At 49.7% G+C, this 26,764-nt stretch overlaps 1 protein-coding gene across 3 annotated transcripts; it reads right to left on the reverse strand.

The window, feature by feature from the left end:
* Nucleotides 1-4,877: 4,877 nt before the first annotated feature.
* Nucleotides 4,878-26,533, reverse strand: GRK6 (G protein-coupled receptor kinase 6). 3 transcript variants are annotated; one of them, XM_031953769.1, is made up of 16 exons: nucleotides 26,322-26,533; nucleotides 21,584-21,679; nucleotides 19,448-19,560; nucleotides 19,083-19,160; nucleotides 17,941-18,041; nucleotides 17,606-17,698; nucleotides 17,238-17,301; nucleotides 12,235-12,375; nucleotides 11,403-11,593; nucleotides 10,714-10,751; nucleotides 10,548-10,637; nucleotides 9,447-9,655; nucleotides 9,219-9,356; nucleotides 8,625-8,762; nucleotides 8,407-8,541; nucleotides 4,878-7,375 (listed from the first exon to the last, which is right to left on the reverse strand). In XM_031953769.1, the coding sequence occupies exons 1-16, from the start codon at nucleotides 26,371-26,373 to the stop codon at nucleotides 7,322-7,324; spliced, it is 1,731 nt and encodes a 576-aa protein (XP_031809629.1). In that variant the 5' UTR covers nucleotides 26,374-26,533; the 3' UTR covers nucleotides 4,878-7,321. The 3 variants fall into 3 exon arrangements, with proteins under 3 accessions (XP_031809629.1, XP_023362462.1, XP_031809630.1); XM_023506694.2 differs by lacking the exons at nucleotides 19,448-19,560; nucleotides 26,322-26,533 and adding exons at nucleotides 23,364-23,369; nucleotides 25,791-26,315; XM_031953770.1 differs by having other exon boundaries at nucleotides 7,284-8,138.
* Between the last annotated feature and the right edge of the window lie 231 nt (nucleotides 26,534-26,764).

A 26,764-nucleotide genomic window follows, 5' to 3' on the forward strand; every position in this document is an offset into this window, starting at 1 on the left:
TGCCCAAAGGGAGGGTTGAATTGAGATCATTGTCTGTAGACGGACTTGGGTCAGTCATATAGCCAGAGCAAAAGACACAAGGACAGAAAGCTTGCATATGACATTGGTACCCATGGGGGAAAAACATCTAAAGCATGAGTTTTAAATATTTTTTTTGGCACGGATCCTTTTGGTAAAAAGTCCAGTAAAGCCTGTAGATGCCTCAGAATATTCTCAGATGCATAAAATAAATATTTAGGAAAATTGATTACCTTGAAATAGTGATCAACATACAAAGAAAATGTTCACACCCTCTTTGAAGTTTATTAATTTTTTTTTTTTTTGCTGAGGCAATTGGAGTTAAGTGACTTGCCCAGGGTCACACAACCAGGAAGTGTTAAGTGTCTGAGGCTAGATTTGAATTCAGGTCCTCCTGACTTCAGGGCTAGTGCTCTATCCACTCACTGTACCACCTAGCTGCCCCTTCCCCTTGAAATATCTAGGGACCCCTTTGTGGGTCTATAGACCCCAAGTGAGTGAACCTATTTACAGTAGAGCACAGACGATATTTCCACAAGACATGGAGGTATGGATAGGTTATTCTATGCATTATCAGAGGGAGTTATTCCATTGGTGAGATTACAGATCCATCAGTGAACAGAAGGCTTTTAGAGGTGGAGAAGTATCAATTATGATCTAATCCAACACTTCCCATTTTATAGGAAGAAAACTAAAGCCCAGAAAGCCACTTGCCTACAGCTTTGTATGGAATGAATGGCAGAATCAGGTTTAGAACCCAGGCCAAATTGTACTTGTGTTGATCAAAGAATGAATAAAGAAATACAAATAGGACAGTTTTCAACTGATTCATAAGTTATCCCCACAGTTCAGAAGCATCTCTTTCTTTACAAAGGATAACCCAATTCCAAGGAGCTTGCATAGTGGGTATGTGGGGGGATGACAAACTTTTTAAAATAGGAGACTATGGGGCAGCTAGGTGGTGCAGTGAGTGGACAGAGCACCAGCCCTAAAGTCAGGAGGACTGGAGTTCAAATCTGGTCCCAGACACTTAACACTTCCTAGCTGTGTGGTCCTGGACAAATCACTTAACCCCAATTGCCTCAGCAAAAATTAAACAAAAAAAAAGACCAGGAAATTGAGTGGATGCCCATCAGTTAGGGAATGGATGAAAAAGTAATGGATGGCATATGAATGTAATGGAATATTATTATGTCATAAGAAATGATGAGCGGGCTGATTTCAGAAAAGCCTGTAAAGACTTATATGAACTGATGTTGAATGAAGTGGGCAGAACCAGGAGAACACTATACACAGGAACAAGAAAATTATGAGATGATCCACTGTGATGAATTTGGCTCTTTTCAATAATGAGGCAATTCCAATAGACTTGTGATGAAAAGTGCCATCCACATCTCGAGAGAGAATTATGGAGACTGAATGAAAAACTTTGGTTAATGAGGACATGGTATCCAGGTTGTTGTTTGCTTGCTCGTTTTTTTTTTTTTTTCTCTTCTCTTTCTCATGTTTTTTTTCCTTTTGATCTGATTTTTGGGGAAATATGCTTAGAGGAACTGCACACGTTCAACCTATATTATTTACTATATTGCTTACTCTCTTGGGAGAAGTGGGGAAAAGGGATTAAAAATTTGGAACACAAGGGTTTGCAAAGGTGAATGTTGAAAATATTTTTGCATGTATTTGGAAAAACAAAATACTATTAAAATGTAAAAAAGTATTTAAAAAAATAAAAGAAAAAGGAGACCAGGGCTGGAAGAAAGGATCCAGGTTGGCTGGGGAGGGAAAAGTAGTCAGAATGGGATTGATGGTTGGGAAGTTAAGAATTGAGGTACCAAGATCCCAAAGAGACCAAAGAACAGATCCTAGAGGAATAGGGGAGAGAGAAAGGTAGAAGATTCATAATGTGTGAACCTGGGTAAATCCCTTCCCCTTAGTTTCCTCAGTTGTAAAAGAAGATGACTTCTAAAGTCACTTAAGGCCAGAAAACTGGTCAGAGAGGAGACTCAGAGTTCCAAGGGGAGAGGAAGGAAGATTTTGGTTAGTAAGGACTTGGAAGCTAATGAAAAATCTTCTCTTCTTTTTGAAAATATTCTTTAATTTCAGAGAAACCATCTTCTATTGCTTCCTATCTCCCTGTCTGGGACTCATACTTACAGAGAAGGCCAAGAGCCCGTTTCCTGGGCCTGGAATGGGGACAAGGAAAGAGGGAATAAACATTTATATTGTTGTTGTTGTTGATTATTTTCAAAGAGAATGAATGACATCGTGATGTTAGGGTAAATCAGTAGATGAGGGTAATATTTTGACTTGCCTGTGAATTGCACAAAATCATCAGCCTCAATCTCTCTTCTGAAGTCATCAAAGTTCAACGACAGGACAGAAGTCGTGATGCCCAGGATGCAGTGGATGATCTAAGCTTCTTCAATGTCTCACTAAGCTCTCAACATCCCACAGCGCCTGCTTCAGCCACCTTACCTTCATGGCTGTTGGAACAAAATTGTTTTCATCTGCTCCTCCTCTAGGGGGGTGTTTTCTCAGGCACAGGGCAGAATTCCCCTAACTCAGAGTTGGGTGTGAGGGCTATTGGTTACGCCCAACTTGTTTTAGCCCTGAGGTTTACCAGGGTGTGGCTGTTGCATATGCTATAGCTTCTTGGAACCACAGGTAGACACTAAAGATTGGATGAGTAGCCCTAAAAAGGGCTCTCCAAGCCTGCACATCAGAGATGCTAGTCCTCCCTGAACACCCCACGTACCCCAAGCATTTATATAGGACCTACTAAATACCAGACACTGTGCTAAGTGCTTTTTACAAATAATATCTTATTTGATCCTCATAAGACCCCTATGAAGTAGGTGCTTTCATTATCCCTATTTCACAGTGGAGAAACTGAGACCGAGGTTAACACTTGCACAGTCACACAGCAGTAGGTATCTGAAGCCAGTTTGGAATGTGTTTTCCTGACCTCAGACCCAGCAGGTACATCTCTCAGGTGTATCACCCCAGCTACAAGATACTAAAGGTGAGGCCAGGAGGTTACTTTTGTACTACATTAAAGCCAGGCTTGGGAAGGGAAGGAAGAAGAGGAGGTAGATAGTTTAGTCTTGAATTTCACTCACTAGCCTGCCCAATTCTCAGGCATATAATTTCATTAGCATTTAAGGTATATAAAACGCCTCTCTCAAAAGCCCTGAGGTTAATATAAGTATTACTCTCATTATACAAATGAAGAAACTGAGCCCTTGGTTGTCAAATTTCACACATTGAGTTAAGCATGAGCTGGGACTCAGTACCTAGGTCTTCTGGCTCTCTGGCCAGGGCTTTTCCCATTATTTCTCTAGGGAATACCAGCCAAGCATCCACGGGCTTTAACCAGATAGAGTCAGGGAGGCAGAGGATTACTCTGGTCCTGACACTGCCAGATTCATCCAGCTTCTTCCAATAGGCTTTTCTGCACTGGAACCTCAAGGTCCATGCCAGGATCTAAACAGGGCCTGGCTGTGAGCAAGGGCCTTTTCCTTAAGCAACCAGTGGTGGACAAAAAGCCCATTGTAAATCATTGAAGGATGAGGTGGGATTTCAAGTAGCAAAGGGGTACCTTTGATGCCCACAATCATCAATAGGACTCATCAGTGGAACCAGAGAATGCTCTGAGATCCCTAGATTATTTCCTTCCCCCCACATGTGCATAAGGAAGGAGAGGTGAGGTCAGACAAAAGTTGGTACTTCAAGACAAACAAATTTGGAGCGAGGATTTGGAGCCCCCCAAAAAAAATTTGGAGCCAGGAGAAACTCCCCGGGACAGGTCAGCAGAGTAGACATAGTAGTAGAGTTTGAGTCAGCAGTATTGCATTTGAATCCTAATTCTATTTACTTAGCTATGTGATCCTGGGTAAGGTGCCTCACTTATCTGGGTTCAGTTTCATGTGTAGAAAGAGAGAATGGACCTTCTTCCGAGGTCTCATCCAGATCCTAGGCCAAGCTCCTAACTCAAAACAGGATGGAACTGAAGCCCACAGAGAAATAACTTGATAAAAATTGCACAATTTAAAGGCAGAGCTGGGAGTAGACTCCAGCACTCTTGGTTGATAAACCAATTCCCTTTGCAGGAAGGAGGAGACCGGATCAATACAAAACTCTAGGGCTGCCCTCAAAGGTAGCCAAGCTATGGGAAGAGTAACTTAGTGTAGCCTAACCAGGCAGACTTAGGGAAAACCTTTTCCCTCACGTTCCTGGCCACTGTGGACTGTGGATTTCAGAGCCTCAGTGGATCCTGGGAAGGATGCTCTGCTGTCAGAGATGAAAGTGGTGGTGAGAGCCGCTGATTCTTAGTTCTGTCAGACCTGGCTCGGGGTAGGATGGGAGCTGGTGACTGCCACCAGCTGGCAACTTTTCTATTTGGGGGCAGACTTCTTTCAGTCCTGTGGGAGAACTTACCTAAGAGGGCACCAGTCCAGTTTATAAATAGAGAAGGGATGCCCATTAATGGGGGACTCACCACCTCCAGAGGCAGGCCATTCTGCTTTGTACAGGTCTGCTTGTTAGAAGAAAGCTTTTCCTTATATTGCTCATAACTCTCTGGGCTTTCATCTCATTTCTGCTTTTGGGAGCTAGGCAGGACAGACCTAATCCCTCTACCACAGGAGGGCCCTTGTAATGTTAGGATATAGTACTTCCACTTTTTTCATGAGAAACACTCTCAGATTGTTTGATCATTTGTTCTACAGAATATGGCTTTTAGTTGCCTCACTAGACTGGGGGTTTTCTAGTTATTTTTACTAAGATGTGGTACCCCAAATCAAATCTAATAACAGCAATAGCTACCATTTATATAGCACCCATCTACTATATACCAAGTATTTACAAATATTTTATTTGATCCTTAAAACCACTGTAGGAGGTAGGTATAACATTATCCCCATTTTACAGTTAAGGAAACTGAGGTTAAGTTACTTGCTCAGTGTTACACAACTAATAAATGTTTGAGATCACATTTGAATTCAGGACTTTCTGACTGCAGGCTAGCTAAGATTCTCATGCATTGCCAGCTGCACTGAGCTAAGAACTGCAGAACCATGCTCTCTCTTGCGCTGTTAGCGAAAGATGCTATGCTTCTAAGAATGCCATCTCAGACCGTATCACTCTTTCCGGTTGTCCTGTCAGATGCTGACTCACTGAGCTTGGAGTCCCATGTCCCCTACTCTGCACTCTGTGCATTAAAAAAAAAAAAAATCTAATAAAGTTTAAAACGGCTAACTTTTTTGCAGTTAAATTCCACTTGGTTCCTTTCATTTTTCATCTCTGGCCATCCTGGAGGGCCTTCTCTGTCCATCCACCCTAAACATGCTTCAAAATCTCCTTATACTCAGTATAAAACGTTCACAGTGCTTGGGATCCCCTCTTTCCCTTTTCACAATTTTTAAAAAGTCCCAATGAGATGCTCCTTCCAGGAATGAGCCCTTCTTGAGGACCCAGCTTCTCCCCACACAATTGCACGGCCCCTTCCTTGGTCCTCTGTCAACTAATTGGCAGCACATCCCTGCTGCTGGCCATGAGCCCCTGGGGGATGGTGGTGAGTCCTGTTTAGATGCTCTCTTTCCCACCGTCCAGGAGAGTGTCCTTAATAAACGGGTTACGTGACTAGGTTCTTTGCTCTAACACAAATTGTTTTAGCCCATTCACCTAAATGTCACCACCCATGCGAGCTTCCTGTCAGATTCACAGATATGCCATCTACAAGAAAAACCAACCACAGCACACGGGCAGCCCAGAGCCCAGCACTGACTCTGTCTGGGGACTGACCCCCTGCCTCTGGCTGGCACTGCCGCAAAACCCATCGTTCGCCTCAGGGCGAGTCTGCGAGCCCCCGTCTTCCTGGCGAGCCTAGGCTAGAACCCTGGCTGGGGAGCACGCATGCTCTGGCCCCACCCTGCTCTTCTTCTTCTAGGGCCACAACCCCAGGGGTGCAGGATCGCCGGCCGTGGCAGGGACCCCAAGAAAGAGTCAGGCTGGGGAGGTGTCATGGGTTTGTGCTCTTATCATATTCACGTTTGCATGAAGGAAACAACAGAGACACTGGGTATCGTACAATGAATAAAAGGCATAAAAATCAGTCTTTACATATTGGAACATCAGTGCAGTGCAAGCAAATGCTACCACAGATATGGTGCCATATTGGGTAAGTCACAGTCCCAAGAAGCCTGGCTCAGTGGGGTGACAGGGCCCAGGCCGAGGGCAGACACGCCACACGCTCAGAAACACGAGGAAGGGGCAGATTATTGCTAGGAACTCACACAGGGACAAGTGGATACTGTGCAATGTGGCTGGAATGTTTTTAAAAAACTGTCTCCCCCAACCCCTGGGAGGGGGGAGATGGTGCTATGCTGGGGAGGGAGAAGTCCGGGCCCCTGGGAAGGCACATGAGCTGCAGGCCCCCAGGGGAGAGGGGAGGCCTCTCAGCTCAGCCCTGGCAGGGGCTTTATGGAAGAGATGCCTTCTGGGAAGACTAAGGGTGATATGCAGACAACCCCCCACCCCATGCACTCCTTTCCAGAGGGTGTGGTCCCCATGGCCCGAGTCCCCAGGCAGTGGGCACTGGTCCTGTGGGGGGACCCTCTGTCCCCAAGCTTGGGGCCCCACCAAGCGGCCCCAAACTTTCCTATCTGGAAGCAGGCAGGGAGGGAGTTTCCAGTGGTCCCGAGGCTACGCCAAGCCACTGGAAACAAGGCAGTGGGATATGTAGGCACAACTGTCACTAGTTCACGGTGGGTGACACAGTGAGTGTGATGGGGGAGGGCCTGGGACCCAAACTAGCTGCCCAGCAGCCCCTATGGGCCAGGGGGGGCCCTTTGGTTTGGCAATAAATCTTCCCCCTCTCTGCTCGGGCCCCGGGCAGGGGCACAGTGAGTATCGTGGGCAGTGGTGGGGAGGGAGATGGCTCCTCTGCCCAGTGATTTAAAAATCTACAGTTGATATATACATACATACAGATATATAAATATATAAAACTCCATTGACTCCTGGGGGGCAGGCTGGGGGCCCAGGACCCATGGCACCCGCCCAGGCTGGGTAGGAAGGAAGGACGGAGCAGATTTCTCCTCCCTGCTCCACCCCCAGGGTGTGGGGAACATCCCTGGCAGGCCAAAGATTTAGAACAATCCTGGCGAGAGCAGGGGCTGTCCAGCTCTGAGGCGCCTCCTTGGGCCTTTGCAGACATCTTTAAGGACGATTGTGCAAAACTGTAAACAGGCAGGCGGGCAGCTGCTACCGCCATGTGCCGGGCGCGGGGGTCAGGCCCTCGGGGCTAGAGGCGGGTGGGGGACTCTTCCTCACTGTCGCTGCAGTTCCCACAACAGTCCTAGGAAAGGGAGGGCCAGGAGGAGAGACAGGGGAGAGGAGGCAAAGCAGGCAAGGTTGGACAACGTTACTGGACTCGGGAAGCCGGGGCCGCCCAGAGGCGCTGCAGAGACGTCTCTGCCCACCCCGGACCCGGGAATCCGCAGAGTGACCACCCCAGGGGATTCTGGGAGGGGGCAAGTGCCAAGGCCCACTGTGCAACATGGAGTTAGGGGCCGAGGGAGCAGGAGAGGGGAAGAGAGGGATGGGGTGAGGGCCGGAAGGCACCCAGCGGAGCCCACCCAGGCTTCCCCCGCGGCCTGAGCACCCAGCCAGCCACAGCCCGAAGGAAGGAAGGCAGCATCCAGAGGGGCTGAGGTGCGGCACGGTCTGCGGGCCACCACCAGTTTGAGGAAGGAAGGCTCTCCCACATTTCCCAGAAGCTAGCAGGTGCCACCGCTGTGGTCTGGGATCTGTTTGCACTGAGAAAGGGGGCCCCATTCCCCCATCAAGCCACTGCCTCTGAGGATAAACTTGGTGGCTTCTAGGAGGCATGGCAGCCTGGGCTGGGGAGGGGGCAGCCGGACACCCTTCCTGGAGCCTCCCCCCAGTTTGAGGAAAGCGGGGCCTGGGCAGTGAGGGCAGCCAAGCGGGGATTAGTGGCTCTGGGCAGAGAGAAGGAAGCAGTGGGCAGGAAGGAGGGGGTAGGGCACCAGCACCGGACTCCTCTTGGCCACTGCTGCAGAAGGGATTAGGCCCCGCCGGGACCCACACACTGCTCACCTCTGGAAAGAGAAAACACAGCATGAAGGAGGCCCCGGCAGGGGGGGAGGCCTGAGGTACAGGGAGGGTGCCACTTCCCGGCCTCGGCATGGGCACAGGGGCAGGGAGGAGAGCTTGGGGAGCAAGCCTGGGAGCAGGACCAAGCCCAGAACAGTCATTCCCCCGGGGCAGAGCCGCACTCAGGCTCAGTGCCTCGCACCCAGGGAGGGTCCAGAGTGGCCAGCTCCGTAGGAAAGCCTCCTGAGCCACCCGCATATGCTTGCCCAGTACCTGTCTGCTGAAGAGCCGCTGGAGCAAGCCCTTTTTGGGCTGCGGCGAGGGCAGGCCCTTCCAGTCGAGGTCCGGGGGCACTGTGCCGTCCATGCCGAAGACATTCAGCTCCTTAAAGCATTCCGTCTCAATCATCTGCAGCCATGAAGGGAGAGCTGGGTGCCAGGGAGCCTCGCCAGGGCAGCCCCCCACCCCCCCCGCACCGGGCAGCCGCCTACCTCGTTCTGCCAAGGGATGGGCACGCTTCCTGTGGCAAACTTTTGGTAGAAGTCATTATCTGTAGACTCCAGTTCAACGCCCTTGACAGTGGAGAACTGCTCGATATCCAGCACATCTTTGCAATAAATAGCTTGGGGCTGGGAGGGGGAAGAGGGGAGGGGCTGTCTGGGTGATTCAGAAGCCCAGTGAATGGGAAAAACCAAGAGGAGCAGTGGAGTATGGGCCAGACGCCCTTTGCCAGGGTGGCTCATGGCCTTCCTGAGCCCCAGCTGGCCCACTGGGCCCTCCTCACACCTGGGCAGGGCAGGCAGCGGGGCCTCCGAGTCTATGACTAGCCCCTGCCCTCTCAATCCCAGTGCTCCAGCCTCTTTTATCTCACCCATGGCCTCTGGCAATGCGTGAGGCTGGGCTTCTGACTTCCTCCGGTTGTCAACAGCAGCAGCCAGAGAGAGAAGGGCCCTGGTTCTGCTGGCTGTTAGATGGCCTCAGTGCAGGCTGGGTTGCTGGAGCCCAGCCTAATCCTGTCCCGGTCAGTCCCCAAAGCTGGCTCCCACTCTGGGCCACCCAATTCAGGGGAGGGGGCAAGCACTCACATCGGGCTTGAACGGAGGCTCGAGCATCCCAGCCTCCAACCGCTTAAAGTTGATACGTTTGAAGATGGGGTGCTCCTTGACTTCCTGCGCACCACCCCCTCGGCAGCCGAGCCTTTCCCGAGGGTCTTTGCACAGAAGCTGCAGAAAGGTGGGGAGGTCAGGACCCCCAGGCCAGCGGGAGGGAGGAAGAGCCTCTTCTGCCCCAGCCGTGGAAGCCCCGCTACATACCGACGTGCAGAGAGAACGGGCTTTGGATGAGAACTTGCCCGAGTATTCTTCAGCCACCTCCTTCACCAGCCGCTCCACCTCCTCTCGCTTTATCTTCTTCTTTCGCTGCTGAAAGGGTGACTGGCCCTCGATCATCTCGTACAGGAGGCACCCCAGGGCCCACCAGTCTGGGCTGAATGTGTACCGTTCATTCTTCACCACCTCGGGGGCTAGGGGGCAGAACACAGGGCGCCATCAGTGCCGGGTGGGGAGTGTGGGGCCGGGAGAGGGCTTCCGGAAGGGAGGAAAGAGCGAAGATCTCAGACTGAGAGGAGGACCTGAGGGATGACCAAGGCCCAGAGAAAGGGCGGGACTTGACCATGACCAGAAAGCCCCGAGGCAAGAGGAAGCTTGGGTTTTCTCCTTTCAGATTCAGGGCTCTTTCTACTTTGACTAGCCATGCTACCACGCTGGGGCAGGGTAACACAAGCCGTGCCCAGTTTATCTTCCCACAAACAGGCAGGTGAGCACTGTCAGCAGCCACAGGGCCAGGCTGAGCCTTTGGATCAAACACAGTTGATGCTGGCCCTCCCCTGGGCAGCACTGTGAGGGTGAGGGGACAGGGAGGACCTGGGGCCCGAGCCAACGCTCTACCAGCCCCTGTGGCACTGTGGCATAGGAAATATTTTCCCCAAAGTATAACAAAATGGCTGCTGATGGGATAAAGGTGCTCAGCCCATGCCTGGACCTCCTCAGTCCTGGAGACTAAGGCCTCATGAGAGCCAACATCTTTAATCACCCCAAAGCAATGAGTTTCCTTGACAAATTCGTTACTATCCCTTGTCCCTCAGGGAGAAGAGACTGGGCAGGGTTGGAGGTGGTGCCTAGAAAGGCTGGCAAGGGGCCAAGGGCTCAGAAGCCTGTCTGGACTAAGCAACAATGGGGAGTAGTGAAGAGCCCATGAAAAAACAAAATGGGAAGAGGGGGAATCAGAGTGTGTGTGTGTGGGAAGGCAGTTTTGCCGAAGATGAACGGGCTGATCTAGCCGCACACGTCCAGCAGAGGATGGACGCAACCCAGGCCCGGAAGGCAGCCTTGATTCGCAAGGGAAAAGATACTCACCCATGTAGCCCACAGTGCCTACTCGACCTTTCATGGTCTGACCTTCGGGCACATACACAGCCAGTCCCAGATCAGAGATCCGAATGTGGCCTGAAAAGGAGGGGTTGGTCACAAGGCATCCAGAAGAGCCAGCCCCACCCCCACGGGTACCTGCTCCCCGACTCACCATGGTCATCAAGCAGTATGTTCTCTGGTTTCAGGTCCCTGAGGGAAAAGGGGCAGGATTAGCGCCACATCTGATATGGGCTGGAAGCCGGGCGTCCCCCCGAGGGGGTAACCCTGCCCCTCTGTGGGCCAGCCTTGACCTGGTTTCCTGCAATACTGATCCCCAAAGCCACACAGAGGCCCGGGCTGGAAGGGACCTCACGGAGCTCATGGGTCACCATAGCTAGAACATGGCTCGGAAATCCCCTAGGCCAGCTCCCTTCCAGAGAGGAGGAGAGAGCACGGCTTGTGCGAGGTCCCTCACGAGTGCCTGACAAAAGCAGGAGGCAAGCCTGGCTCCGAATCCTGCCTAAGCCCTGCCAAGGACTCCAGCTCTGCTTCCAAGGCTTCAGTGAGCGGGAGCCCGCCGTCTCTGGAGGGGGCTCACCCCACTTCTAGGCAGTTTTAATTTTGAGGAAGTTCATATTAAGGGCAAACCTGCCCCTTCCTTGAACAAGTTCCACTCTTGACCTCGGGGGCCCCCAAAAGAGCTGAATCCCTCTTCTATGGCAGTCCTTCAAAAGCTTGGAGATAAATGCTCCCCATAAGAGGAGGCTGGGAGGTTCCGACCAGCCACAGCGCCCCCCTCTGCGGCTACGCCCGCCGCTCTCCTCCCCTGCCCCGCTGGTCCTCCACCCCACCCCGGCCCACCTGTACACGATCCGCTCTCGGTGCAGGTCCTCCAGGCCGCAGCAGATCTCTGCCGCGTAGAAGACAGCCCGGGCCTCTTCAAAGCCCGCCTCGCCCATGTGGTAGATGTGGAATTTGAGGTCTCCACCATTCATCAGGGTCAGCACCAGGCACAGAGCATCCTTGGTTTCATAGGCATAGGCCAGGCTCACCTGGAACAGCCAGCAGCGATGGGGGTGAGGTGCCGGTGAACCCTGGCCGCCCGCCCTGCCCCCTCGCCCTGGGGAGGCTGGGGGGAATCGGTGCCTTTCCTACTTCAGGGATGAGGGCTGTGTCAGCCCTGGGAGGAGCCTGCCTTCCAACCCCACCTTGAAGAGCAGAACCAGGGAAGGATGGTGTTGGCCCAGGGCAGTGGGCAAAGTAGGGCCCCCTCCCAGAATCCGCAGATGGGGGGGGGTGGGAGTGAGCTTTTCTCAGAGCCAGACACCTGTGGGGCACAGCATGCACAGGGCTGGCCAGCTCCCTGCAGGCCAGATTATAACTGCCTTATTCACAGACATCCCAGGTGTGATTAAGAAACTACCTGGGGATGTGGAGGAACTGATGCCTTCTGGGGAAGGGCTGCAGCTTTCCCCAGCCACTGAACCACAGCCTCCTGGGTACTATTAGGGGATGTTGGCCCAGTGGGAGGAGTCCTGTCCCACATCAGCTACCAGGTAAGAAGGCGCTAAGATGAGGCCGGGAAGGGCCGGGGGGGACCAGGGGCTGGGGGGGGGGGGCATGCCAAGGGCAGGCCCAGAGGCCTCTCTGGGAGGTGACTGAGGGGAAAGGAAAAGGCCTCCTCTGTACTTACTACAAACCTACTGTTCACTTTCTCCAGGATCTGCTTCTCGTTGAGGGCCATGGCTTCTCCTTTCCTCTTCTTGATTCGCTTCTTCTCCAGCTTCTTGCAGGCATACATCTTGCCCGTTGCTCGCACCTGGCATGCACAAACCTGGGAGGGAGGGGGTGAGGGAAGGGGTGTCCAGTGAATCTGTGTTCTTCTCACCAGCATCCCCAACCAATGGGATCTTTTTTGTTTTTTAGTTTTATTGAAGTTTTTTATTTTGAAACATATGCAAGGATAATTTTTCACTGGATAATTAAATATAATTAAAGACAACAAGGGTTCTCATCCCTATGTAAAGGGCCTAGCTACATGCATCCACAGAGATGACAGATTATCAAGGATAATTTGACCCTTGCAAAACCTTGTGTTCTAATCCTCCTCTTCCCCTCCCCCCCCACCACTCCAGATGCCCAGATGCCAAATAATCCAATATATGTTACACATGGTAAAATATATGCAAATTCAATATAGACATACATATCTCCACAATTCTTTTGCTGCACAAGAAAAATCAGATCAAAAAGGAAAAAAATGAGAAAGAAAATAAAATTTAAACAACAAAAGAAGTGAGAAAGCTATGCTGGGCTCCACACTCAGTTCCTAGACCTCTGTCTGGGTGTATTTGGCTCTCATCATCACAACATCACTGGAACTGGCTGAATCGTCTCCCAGTGGTCTTTCTGATTCAAGGATCCATCTCTGAGGACCTAAACTCTAACTTACCTTCCCCAGCTTCAGAAGGAGGGGGGCAGTCTGTGCCCCCTTACCCAGTCCTGGATCTATCTTCTATCAGTTTCCTAAGGTCCCTTGGTCTGCACTATCTCTAGTGTCTGCTCAGCCCTGGGGAATAAGGCTCTTTTTCCTTTAAATCCCATTCTGACACAATGGAGAGAAAAGGGAATTTTATAGGAGAACCAAGGTAAAATATTTCTCAGCAGAAATCATCAATGTGGATATTCTCTAGCATACTCCCTCTCCTTCCTGTCTTCTCATTCCGGCTGTCCAAATCCCTGCAAGTTTTTTCACATCTCTGGGTACTGGCTGATGCACTTGGCTCATCCAAACATTCTCTATCATCTGGACAATGTTCCTTCTGCCATTTTCTGTGCAGAGGTCAGTATGGTGCATCTCCCTATGGACCTTGGCACACGCACAACTTTGAGTCTTTGGTGACTGTGGTGTTTTAAGATGCAGTCACAGAACAAAACTAGAAGAATCTTCATCTTAAATAGCGGAGGTTGTGTGTTAGGGAGAAGCTTGGGATCAATGAAAGGACCTAATTATTAAGCAAATGCAGCTTGGCCTTTTCTTAGCTTCCTAATCTTCTTCATATTTGGGCCTAGCTCACTGTTCATCCCATCCAGATGTCTTAACTCTGTAGCATTTTTAGACAATAGGCACTTGTCATTCATTTAGTTTTTCCTTCATTTAGAGGCAGTGTTGTATAATGGATAGAGCTAGCCAGAAAGCCCAGGCTCAGATTTTTGATCCATTCTTTGCTGTGTGGCCCTGGATATTTAACCTCCAGGTATTCTGGAGAATATAAAGTTGCAGAGGGGCTGATTAAAAGTAGTAGAGGGAGTTTCCTCTTCTGGGCGTATACCACACCAAAGAAATCACAAGTTCAATTCCTTATCTTTATATGAAATGTGAGGCCTACCTTTTTTTGATTACAGAAAGAACTCATCAAGGAGCCCAAAAATATACCAGGGCTGAATTAATCAGTGTGCCATTTGCAAACATGAGCAACAAAGATAAGTATCTTTGGCAGGCACTCATCTCCCTATTTTCTGTCTTGCTTGATGTTAATATAACCATTTGCCTCAAGAATGTCAATATTGATGTGGTTTAGTTCTATGAATAAAAACATAATTCACTAGTTGTTGGACAAAATCACAATTTGGAATACCTATAATAAATACTGATTTAAAAAAATCTAAAAAGTTCTAAAGAGAATATCTCCTCCTTTTAAGTCCTTTGTGGGCTATCTTCACAATATTGGCAAAACTTTGGGCAGAAATGCACAACCTTTTTTTTATTTTTTGGATATTTATGGATGTTATTTTATGGATGTTAATAATCTGTCATCTCTGTGGATGCATGTAGCCAGACCCATTACATAGGGATGAGACAACCCTTGTTAGAAGACTCTCTTTAAGGCTGCATTTTATTCTACCAAGTCAAATGAGTTTGGACTTATTTTTCTTTTTTGGCATCAAAAAACAATAAATACAATGTATGACCCTGGGCAAGTGGCTTAGTTTCCTCATCTGTAAAATAGGGATAATAATAGAACCTACTTTTCAGGGTTGTTGTGAGGAACCCCTAGCAGAGTACCTAGCATGTTGTAATAAGTGATATATAAATGTTAGCTATCATGTGACTTGAAGAGGACACTGTTGTGGGACATTGTATCACCTTTTCTGATAATAGCTCACATGATTTAAAAAAAAAAAAAAACTTGGTGTGGTCCAGGCACTTTTCTATAGCTTCATCTCAAGTGCATTTTCATTCTGTCTTATAGAGACTAAGGTATTAAGATTTAAATGTGATGATTTTACTGTCATTGATGAAAATGGATAGTCCAAACACACTTGCTCTACTTATCTACTCTATTTGTTGTCTCGAGCCAAGATTTCTACAGAATTTAGCCCATGTTGCTTTCCAATGTTTTGGCTGTTGGTAACTTTCTATCTTTCTTTTTTGTAGTGTTTGCAAATGTGCTTGGTCTTGTATTTTAAACCTGTTCTGTTCTAAGCTACAGTGTCTGGCAAAGAGATCCAGTGTTTGCTCAGTAAGGTCACTTTGTTCTAGGTTCCTTTGACCTTCCTGTGGTGGTAACTATTTAATGTTAGTTAACACCTAAAGAAAATGGTGAAAAATGATGATCATTGGTTCCCTTCTTGATACCAAGTTTGTCTGAAATAGGTCAGGTTAAAGCTGGTGGACACACATCCAGTTCTTCTCATTCCTGGCCTTTCTTTCATGCTGATGCCAATTTTTGATTCTACCTCCCTGGTGGATGATCTGACAGCCCAGAGATGGCTAATTTTTATATGATTCCCATAGCAATAATACCCCTCAGAGTGGCCAGTTTCTTTTTCTTTCTTTTTTTTTTTTTTTTTGTGATGTTGGGTGTCTGCTTCCTCCAACCAACACCTTCTAATTTACTTATTGAAGCATTCCATATATTGTATTTAACAAATACTTTAACATATTTAACATGTATGGGACTACCTGCCATCTAGGGGAGGAGGTGGAGGGAAGGAAGGGAAAAGTTGGAACAGAAGTTTTTGCAAGGGTCAATGTTGAAAAATTACCCATGCATATGTCTTGTAAATAAAAAGCTATAAAAAAAGAAGAAAAAAAACTTAATGAAATATTCATAATATATAGACTTGAAGCTTCTGAATTAACCTATGAGTCTTTAGCCTCTTTTTGCTTCTTAAAATGGAATCATATTTCCCAATATACTCAGGGCCACAAATTTAGAGCTGGGAAGGATCTTGGGGGCACTGAGATCAACTCCATTTTACAGATGAGGAAACCGAGACCTAGAGAGATTAACTGACTTGTCCAAAACTTGAGAGGAAGCAAACACCAGAGATGGGTGGGAACCCAGCTCTCCTAACTCCCCCAATGTTCTTGAACTTACCATTCTGAACTTTTGACTATCTATCCATCTTGCAATGTGGTCACTAAATATAAAAGCTTGGATTGACTTGGTTTGTAGGGTTATCTAGTTTGTCATAGGATTTCTCTACTCATCATTATCAACAAATGCTGGTGTATTCTCTTTTTGATGGTCTTTTTACTTATTCTCAATGAGAGCATTACAATGGGAGCTGACCAAGTATGCTATTATATGTTTCTTGTTTCCTCTGAAAGCACAATTAAGCCAACTTTGCCAAGTCTGTTTACTTTCCAAAGGAGAACCAGTGAGCCACCCTTCTACTTAGCTGCGACTTACAAGAATGACAACACTGATGTGGTTCAGTAATTTCAACAACATGTAAATTCATTGGCGAGAGATCTCCTATTGAGAGTAATCTAAAAGTTAGTGTTTATGGATACTCTAAAATTGGATTTTTACCTTCTCTGCCTCCTTTTCTGCAGGCAATAGCAATGAAAGTGGACCCCACAGGTCCAACAGTCATTTGCAACGCAAGTGAATTTATTACCTAGCAGACAACCTATGGGGTTAGTCCTGAGTAGACTCAGTCACTGGGACTGTATTCAAAATCTTGTCTTGGGGGAAGAGCTTATACTCAATTGGCATGGCCTCTGGGAACTCAGGGTCCCCTTACCCTAAAGAGGTATCCTCCTCCTAGTAGTAGCAGTAATAACAGCAGCAGCAGAAGCTGCTGCCATTGCTCCTGTTCACTTCTGCTGCCAAATAACCCCATAAAGGAGTCAGGGAAAGCTCTCTTATTCCCATTTTATAGAGGGAAAAACTGAGGATCAGAGAGTACTCTAAAATCCTAAAGCTATTGAGCTTTAGAGCCAGGATTTGATTCTTCCTGATCCAAGCCAAGTCTTCCTGAGCTCATACTCCATCCACATCACAAATGGAACAAAGATCCTTCTACTTAGTTAGCAGGGCCAAGTCTACAATTTCTCTTTCCTTAAATGCTCTAAGCTTGTCTCAGTGGGAATAAATTGGTTTCCCCCCCTTCCTACCTTGATCCCCAGAAATCAAGCAGAGACTGGGGTAGTGCAGACAAAGGTTCAGGCCTACTAGAGAAGAAAGCCAGAAGAGGTGAGAATCTGGTGCTCCACTGCCACTCTTTCTCCCCTGAGTTATTCTTATACGAGTGCTGGTGGCAGTGAGATAAGACACATGGGCGACTGTCATTGCAGAAGCTTTGGGGACTGGTAAATAAGAATTTACAGCAGTAGGTACAAGAGCCAGCCCCCTTGCTCCACCTAAAGCGCTCACAGGTTCCATTTTATTCCAGGCCACTCACCTCCCCAAAGCCACCCTTGCCCAGGACACGGTACTGCCGAAAGGTGTTTTTAGTCACTGGCTGCCTGCGGAGAGAAAGGAGAATTATCATAGGGGGATCAGAGGCTTCTGATGGGGATGGGATGTCTGCCTGGCACTGCTGAGTTGGGAAGGCTGTGGGCAGTGCTGGGGCGTGATGGCAGTAGAAATGAGAAGGGGAGGATATTTATTTCTCCTCTTCCCGTGCAGAGCCAGTCTCGTGAACCTTATTCAGGATCACCAGCTGCCCGCCCCAGCCAACTACCATCAGGATCCCCGTCCCCTAATTGCTCGATACACACCCCCTGCCCCTACATACAACACGAGTACAACAAAAGTAGTGAATCTAACCTTTCCATCCATTTCCACTGGAGGAATCGATTGAAGTAGATGCTGTCGAGGTAATCGGCGAAGGGGGCCACGCTCAGGTACTCATGGGTCAGCCTGGAGGTCAAGAGAAGGCCGAAGCCTCAGCTGGCTCCAGCCCTCCTAGGGAGGCCCTGCCCTCCGCCCACAGCGGAAGCTTCCCCTTTCTTCCCCTCGCCAGGCCTTCCCTCCACTGTCACGGGCTCTCGCTGCCAGAGCCCTGTTCTGAGGAGAGTGCTTTCTCCTCCCTTCCCTGCCAGGCTCACCTGCAGGCGAGCCTCCTCCTGTTTTCACTGGATAGAGAACAGGGTGATACTCACCTGGTGAGCTCTTTGAAGAGGTCTTTGCAGGGTCCCTGTTCAAGTTTCTCAGCACAGGCACTCACCAGCTGGGAAGGAACTTCGGGGATGTGGTCTGTACACTGGGAATTTTGGCAGAGGCAGAGAAGGGTCAGTGTGAAAGGCTGAGCTCCTCATCCTTCTCTAACCCTGAGGGAGCTCCTACAATGGAAGGGGCAGCTGAACTTTCTCCTAGGCCACACTCATGCATCATGGGACTGTAGGCCCTCAAAACTCATAAGACATAGGAGCTATTGGTCAGAACCCAAATCACCAGCCCCTTCTGGAATACTTCTTTTAGAATCTCTCCAACAGGAGGCCTACTCTTGGTTTCCTCTGCTGATGGGTTCACTCCCCCCACTGCCGGGCAGCACTGGATAATGGAGAAGGGGTCCCAGAGTGAAACTCCAGGGACTCTGCTCTGCTCCTGCAGGATTCCATAGCCCGACCCAAGGACACTCAGGGGAGAGATCATCATGGCAGCCACTTGTGAAGGCCTTGTAATTCCTTGTTTCCACTTTTGACCCTGCACACAGGTACTCCTTTGGAAAGCAATGAGTCTTTCATGCATAGGCAGGGGGTGGATAGGAACTGAAGGAACATAAAATAGTGTCCAATAAGCTAAGGATAGAAGACCTTTTTTTAAAGTGGGTAGTGGGTTAATCTGAGATTTACAGAACTTATTTCTTAAAAAATTTTTAAAACCATATTTCAAATTGGTTTCTTTTGTAGTCCTATGCATTTTCTTTTATGTGTTTAGAAATATGCTTCTGTGACAGGGTCCATAGGCTTCCCCAGATGGCTGAAGGGGTCCATGACAACAAAAAGGTTAAGTACCTCTTCTGTGGAAAGACTATTCAAGAAGAACTAGGAGTTTAGAGTAAATGACCACCACTGCCCAGTTCTCAAGGTCTAGAGGAGTTCCCAACTCCAGGAGTCCTCCTGGTTCTCCCATCTGCATGCCTCTTTCTCTCAGAAAGGCTCCCTATATTCTGGCTGCCACCCAGTCTGAGGCTCACTTCCCATCATTGCCCAGACCAAATCTTTTGACAAGGACAGACTGCTTCATCTCAAGATGAAGCTCTTTCACTGGTCCTAGTAGGCTCAGGTTACAATTCACTTACCTTGGGGTTCAGGTAGTTCTCCATCAGCCTCTGGGCTGCCTCTTTCCGCTTATCATCAGGGGTCACCTCATATTCCGCCTACAGGAAGAATGACCCTTAGCCTAAGAAAGGCAGAGAGTATAGGCCGGCCAGAGGAGGAATACTCAGGGGCAGAGGGCATGGTTTTCTGGCCTGGCTTTGAGAGCCAGGGTTCAGTAGGGAATGGCTAAGGAAGATAGCAAAGGTGTCCCTACTGTGGGACCACTGCTGGTAGGAACGGCCTCTTAGCTTTCCTGGCCCTTGGCTTTGGGACAAGAGGCCCCACAGGAGACTTGCTTCCCTCGCCCTGGTCACAGGAGCCCTTGGCAGGCAGGGGAAACCCTTACCACCCCATCCAGGAAACTGATGCATCGGGATAGTTCCGGCCGTGTCTCGCAGAATTGCCGGAAGAGCAAGTGACCGATGGGCTGCTTCTCACACAGGCTGTGGTAGTCCCGCTCTACAAACAGAGGGAATATCTGTAGCCACCAACAGCCCAGGCAGCAACCCCACCTCCCTGCCACTCCCCAGAGCAGAAGCTGAGCGAGGAGAAACTCTGGTTGGTTGGCTACAGCAGTGTGTCGGCCAGGTACTCTGGGTCTCCCAGCTCTGAGGAAGTGTGGCTAGAGTAAGTCTAGGGAGGCTTCCTGGAGGAGGCACAACAGGAAGGAAAATTCCAGCAAGAATCATTGTCAAGGGCATTGGATCTAGAGATAGAAGACTGATTCTGCCTCTTCTCTCTAGCTAAGTCATTTTACTTTTTACTTATCCATTGGACTAAATGATTTCTAAATACCTTGTACCTAACAGAAAGACGGCGAGAACACTGGTCCATGTGTTATGGACCTCAGGGCCTCTCTGACCTGAATAGGCCATGGGGAGTGGGAGGAAAGGAGAAAATCTCTGCATTTGGATGTTTTAAGTGTGGCACCCTGGGAGGAAGCAGGGTTTTCCTGTATACCTTTCAAGAATACAGGGCTCAGGGGCAGAGAGGTACCCACTCATCCCTAGTGTTAGGGGGGAAAGGGCAAACCCTGGTGGCCTCCAGGGAATCCCTCCTCCCCTTTTAAAAACAAACCCTAGGACTGTCTCTTCTGATATTCCAGCCTCAGCCCTACCTTGGGGGGCCAGCGAAGAGGGACTAAACTTTTGGGGCTGGGCCAGCTTGGAGTCACCCTAACCCTTTCCAGAAGCATGAGAGGAAGTAACAAATTGACTTCTAAGTTTCAGGGTCCAGTTGGGCTATTCTCCCAATAGGCAGCTGCCATAGTTGGGGACATAGCCCCAGTTCCACCTCTTTAATCTCCCATCTCACAAGACCTAGCTCCAGTCAGTCTCCTCCTGGTGAATCTTTTCTAGGGTTGACTAGAATCTCAAGCCCTTTCTCTTCCCTACTTGAAGCATCTGCAGCAGTTCATCCGAAGCTGTCATAGAGCAGTGCAGTCGGTAGGGGCCTTGGCAGCCACCTAGCCCACCCCTTGAAAGAGGGGAAACGGAGGCCCAGGAGAGAGCACTCTTGCCACAGCACTAGTTAAGTGGTGGAGCCAGGATCTGACCCAGGCCTCCTGCCTGCAAATCCAGCACTTCTTCCTCTGGAGTACAAGAGTAACAACAGTAACAGTGTTCCTATTTGTTACATTTTCAGGTTTACAAAGTACTTTCTTTAAAACAGCTCAATGAAATAAGTAACAAACTCCTAAGTGTGAGTTAGGTTTGCTGTGAAAAGTTTATCATCTCTAGCCTCCTGTCTAACTCCAGCATTATTTAACATTTCATGGGGAGTGCCCCCAGCCAAGACTGAGCTCCCTGAGGGCAAGCAGAGCACACTGGAAGGGGGCTCAAGAACAGTAAAGTGTCTGAGAAAACCAGCTGGGTTGAGGAAAAATTGCTGCCCAGAAAAGATCCTATAGCTGAGGCTGCTCCTCTGGAGTTTAAACCAGCCGGGAACTGGGCCTGGTCAGGCTGAGAGGAGCGCTGTAGCCAGTCTCCTCCCAGGAGGCCGCTTCCTTCTGTGCAGCAGAGTTGGGGTAGTCTGCAAGCGCTAGGGCCCAGGAAGCTCTTACTCGGGGTGGGGCAGGCTTTCCCCCCCACCCAGGCTCAGGAACTGAAACCCTTTGGGGAGGGAAGGGGGTGTGGGTGGTGCTCATGGCCTAGCTTCCTGTCACGCCCCCTCCCTAAATGGGGGAACGATTCATCCCAAACCACACCTGGTAAGCTCAGCAGGCTGGGTTTAGAAGAACCCTAACTGGGGCAGAGGTGCAGGAGCAGCCTGGGTAGGTAGGCTGCTATCTCCTACGCTAGAACCACCCGACTAGAGACATCTAAACCCCTCCTTTGAGAAGCAAAGGCCCAGAGAAGTGGACTGACAAGCCTGGGGTCACACAGAGTATGGCTGAGCTGGGGCCTGGGTCTAGTGGTTTCACGTGGCCTGCCCTGGTGCCTCTGAGGCAGAAGCCTCCAGGAACCTCTGGGTCCTTCCTTACCCACACTTTGACGAAGATCCTCACACAGGCTGATGTGGGGGAACTGAAGCATCTGTCGCCATTTCTTGCTTTTTCCTTTCCTGTTGCCACCACCACCTGTGAGGGTCATGGGAGGATTAGGTCATAAAGTGATAGGGGGCTTTAAGTTTCAACCTCCTCCTCTTCACTTCCCTTCTGGGGTACACCCAGGCCCCCAGGGCTAGCCATGGCCCACTTCTCCATGTCCCTCTCCTTCCCCAGGTCCCTGGAGACTTCTGGACGGGAGATTTGGGATTTATACAACTTGGTCTCAGGTTTTCCCTACCCCTTTCCTCTGTGCAGGGAAGACAAGGTTTGGTCTAAGATTCAGGGTAACTTCTGGGCCTATGGGAAGATGGGAGAGACACTTAGACAAGTGGCTGAATGTGACCTGGATCTCAAAGGTTCTACAGAAAGAATGAGGTATCATGTGGACATTTGTTTTACTTAGTTCTGCTAATTTGTTACAAAGGTTTGGTTTTTCCGTTTGTGTTATTTCTCCGCCCCCCCCCCCAACCCCAAACTAGGGAAGGAAGTGGGAAGGAGAAAAGAAAAAGTGTTTGACAACTGAAAAAATTTAACAACGACAAAAAAAGAACACTGAATAGTAAAAAGAGCACTGGATTTAGGAGCTAATTCTTGCTCTCCTTACTACCTGTGTAGAAAACACTTTCCCTTTCTAAGCCTCACCTGTAAAATGACAGGGGTGAAGGAGATAACCCCTAAGGTCCTTTCTAGCTCTAAAATCCTAAAACTCCATGAGGCAGGAAAGAATGGTAGTTTGAGGAGCTGGGCCTATAGTTACCCAAAAACAGCTCCCCTCAGCTTTCTCCCTTAGGGAATTCAGAGAGAGCTACTGAGAGGGATGCTCTATGGATATCCACTGGACCCTGGACAGAGCCCAAGATAGGGTATTCTGCCCCTCAATACTACCTAGAACATGACTGGGGCACAACTGCTCCAGCCTGAGGCAGAACTTCAAAGAGGAAGTGTCCATTGGGAAATCCTTCCCTTCCACCCCTGCCCATAGGGGCCTGCCCTCAGATGGTTGCTTCACTCAGCAGCAAGGGTGTCTGAAGGCTTGGCCCCAGCACCAGCCTTAGGCTCAGTTACAAGGCTTTTGGAACAGAAAAAGGTTTTCCCTCATCTCCTTTCTAATATTGTGGGCTTCATGGCCTCAAGGGGAGACCAGAAGAAATGGGAGAGGCACAAGGGAAGCTTCTTCAACAAACCCTCACTTTCTACAGGTCATTCATGTGTTTTAACCAGTCTATCTTTCTCTTCCCCACAAGCTACTTCCTCCCACCTCTCTTTAGGCCACATCAAGGTTGCTGCAGAAAGTCTCATGCAAATATCCTGTCCCCACCCTATCCCCTGCTTCTTCCTCTTCCTCACCCAATACCTAGGTACCTGTCTCCTGTTCTTTCCAGAGCATATTCTCAGGGGGAGGAAGAAGCTCTAGAAAGGGAAAGGGGAGAGGAGGGGGAGAGAAGGGTGAAAAGAAAGATTTTCCTTCTTATAAGGAAATTCTGGGCCTGAAAATTGGTCCTTGGAAACCAGATGCACTTCAGTTTCAAATCTTACCAAAGGACCTCAAAAGCTATGTTAAGCTCCAATCTCCTCCTCCTCCTGCATAAAAAGGTTCCTGAATGAAAGAAACCCTCTCATAGCTGAAGCTACATCACTAAGCTCTTATCAATTATTTTCCCTCCTCTGATCTTGCCAGGTTAGACAAGCCCTCACTCAGATTATGCATTTATACCCAGGCCTATTCTCCCCAGCTTAAAAACCTAAAGGCAATGAGCTATCTACAGCCATGGCAGAAGGACCAGCTTGGCCAGGGCCTGGCCTCCCCTTTTCCCTCCCCCCCCCACCCGCCCCTTGGGGGGGATGATGAGGCAGAAAAGAGAAACCAGAAGACGTCTCTCTCAGGGGATGGGAAGAAAGTCTGGTCTGGCTGACCTGATAAGGGAGCTGAGATAAGCCATGCCAGGCTATCCAGTGCTGTGTATCAGTCTGATGCCTCTTGGGTAGTCAGTTTAGCATTAGTGGCCAGCAGTCCATCCCTCAAGGTACCAGCACATATCCAAGAAGGGCTGTCTCACCTGGTCCCAGCTAGGCTGTTTTGCCAAAACTGCCAATATAGAGGGCACTACAATCCCCTACTTCTTTTTTGGGTACATCCAGAATCTATGTCCAGCTTTGGGTACCTCTGGCAGGAAAACAATCTGTCCATCGTGTCTGTCTGAGTGATGATGGGTTCCTGGAGCTAGAGGAAAGATCAATACTAGCCTAAGAAATCCAGCAGTTAGGACTATGGGGCTAAAAAGGCAGAGTAGGCAGGATAATAGATATAACTGGGGCTGACCTGAGGACCTAATGAGGGCCAATTACTGCCAGTCAATGCAGGTTTATCTGGCTTGAGTCAAATAGCTTAGAAGGCACAGGAGAGCAAGGGCAAAGAAGCTATGGGTATGGAAGGTCACAGAGCTCTTGATACTGAGTCTAGGGGCTCTTCAATTCAAGTTGATCTTTAGTGGAACCTGTGTCTCACCCTTATGAATGGGACACCTCTGTGTTGTGTGTGTGTGTGTATGTAGAATAAAGCAGTGAAAGCCTATCAGAACAGAAGCAGAATTTTCTGAGCAGAAATTCTCAGCAATTCAATGTCATAAGCATTTATTGTGTCTATTACATTCCAGATAAATGATTTTTTTTTTTTTCAAAAAAAGGCTGTAGAACAGGTGCCAACCTAGATTGGTAGAATTTTCTCACTAGAAGTTCCCTATGCTGATAAAAATCATAGGTTTGTGGCACCCTCCACCAAAAAAAGAAAAAAGAGAGACAAACATGGCATTGTTACTAGGAGGCACTCAGGATACCAAGACAAAATTAAAACCAATTGCTGCCCTTATGGAGGAAAAATCACATGATTTTAGATTATAGATTAAGGTAGAAGGGGCCTAAGAGATCATTTAGATCAACTGGTTTATTTTACAGAGGAAGAAATTTAAGCACAGACATTATGTGACCTGTCCAAGGTCACAGGCAACAAGTAGGAGAGCCGAGAGATACAGCTGTTCTGGCAATAGCGCAGGAGCTGTGGACCAGCAATGGCCACTATAATAAGACCCCATTCTGGAATCACTAAGGCCTTACCTACATGGCCATGTTGGCTCCAAGGCTATGTGGATCTTATGTTCCTCAACATTGCCAGCTGACATGTAGACTGGGCTTTACCTTGCAGAGAAACGTGTTTCCCTAGGGGTCACTGAAACATATACACCTACCAGGGAGTCCTGCAGATGGCTTGTTGGGGTGGTAGATTCCCTGTCCATAGCATGGCTATAGTCAGATCATGCTGGTAACTGAGCATTTTGGGTGGCCAGGTCCCTGCCTGTACATAGCACTATGATGGGTCTGAACTGCTGGAAGAATTTGAGAAAAGAGAAATTATAAGATCAGAGATTTAGGGCCGGAAGAGAATTCAGAGATCAGATTACTTATTCTAACCATCTTTTATGGATGAAAAAATTTAGGGCCCAGGGAATTTAAATGGCTTGCCCAAATTCACACAGGTAATAAAGGATAGAGTCAAGATTCAAACCCTACGCCAAATTTAACATTTATTTCATTACACTCACTGCACATTACTCTCATTACTTAATTCAGATCTTTCCCTCTCACTATCTCTCCCCCCCCTCCCCCCAATACCCTTCATACACTCCTTTTCCAAAGGCTCCACCTCAGGGGGCTCCAAAGAATGTCTGCTCATCCTTAAAAAAACTTTCCGGTTCCCATCCTATGTTCCCATTGGGCTACTATAACCTCTTTCTTCCTCCTTCCCCCTCCTTAAGGATCACTTTTGGATGGGTTTGACTCCTTAGGCCTACAGAGTCAAAGCAGCATACCCAAGTCTACAAGCATAGGGCCCACCCATTGAAATTGAAAGCTTCCCCAAGCAGTTAACACAGCCCTGAGACCAGCTTCCTGGAACAGTCCTCAGAGTCTCCCCCATACAGCCTATCACCCTGACTTTGGCCATCCTCAAAAGGTCAGCCTCTACCAGTGGGGTCTCGATGCTCAGTCAACTGCCAGGCTCTCTTCAACTTGTCTGCAGACAGGAGGGCAAAGGGACCCCCAGCCTAGCCTGGCCTCTTCCTCTTCCCAGGAAGCCTGGGCCCCGAGCACCCCAAGCTCCACAACGCTCAGCCGGAAACAAGAACCCCGGGGTACAAAGGCGGGGGCCGCGCTTGCCCAGCATCACGCAGAGGGGGCCAGGCCCCTCGGGGTTCCTCAGGGAGGGTGCAGGACAGGCAGGAAACCGGGGGAGTCCGGACCCAAGAACGGAATTCTCCCTTCTCCTTAGGGTCACCTCCGTGGAAAGTCAGAGCAGGTGGGGTGCGGGGAGATAAACAGGGAGCGGGGGAGGGGGCCAGGCGGCCCAGGGTCCGCAAGGGGTTGGGGGGGGATCCTTCCTGTGCGCGTGGCCGACCCGCAGCGGTTCGGGGCGAGCATCCGCGTGCGCCCGCGGGCCCGGGAGCCGCCCGGCCCCGGCGCGCAGGGCCCAGAGCCGCGGTCCCTGGGCCGGGAGCTTGGCGCCGGGAGGCCGGGAGCGGCGCCGGGGGTTGGGCCGCCTCCCCCTCTGGCGCAAGCCCGGCCCCAGCCCTGACCCGAGCTCAGCCCAATCAGATCCGAGCCCCAGCCCAGCCCGGCTCACCTTCCCGGGCCTTGAGCAGCACAGTGTTCGCTACGATGTTCTCAAGCTCCATGGGGCTGCGACGCTCGCCCGCCTGTCCGCCCGCTCGCCCGCTGGCTAACTAGCCGGCCAGGATCGCAGGGACTCCGCCACGGCCTCGGCCTCGGCCTCCCGGGCCGCCGCAGCCGCCGCCGCCCGCTGCCCGCGCGCTGCTGCTGCTGCTGCTGCTGCTCCTGCTGTAGTTGCTGCTGTAGCTGCTGCTGTTGCGGTGGCTGCGGCTGCTGCTGCTGCTGCTGCTCTAACTGCTGCTGCTGTTCTAACTGCTGTTGCTACTCTAATTGCTGCTGCTGTTGCTGCTGCAGCTGCTGCGGCCGCGGCGGCTGCTCAGTCTCCTGTCGGCCCCCCCCCCCCCCATCCGCCGCTGGGGGGCCGCGCCGGCGCCGGGACCTCCTACTCCCCGCCTA

This window comes from Sarcophilus harrisii, chromosome 2, assembly GCF_902635505.1.
Source record: "Sarcophilus harrisii chromosome 2, mSarHar1.11, whole genome shotgun sequence".
NCBI classification, from domain to species: Eukaryota; Metazoa; Chordata; class Mammalia; order Dasyuromorphia; family Dasyuridae; genus Sarcophilus; species Sarcophilus harrisii.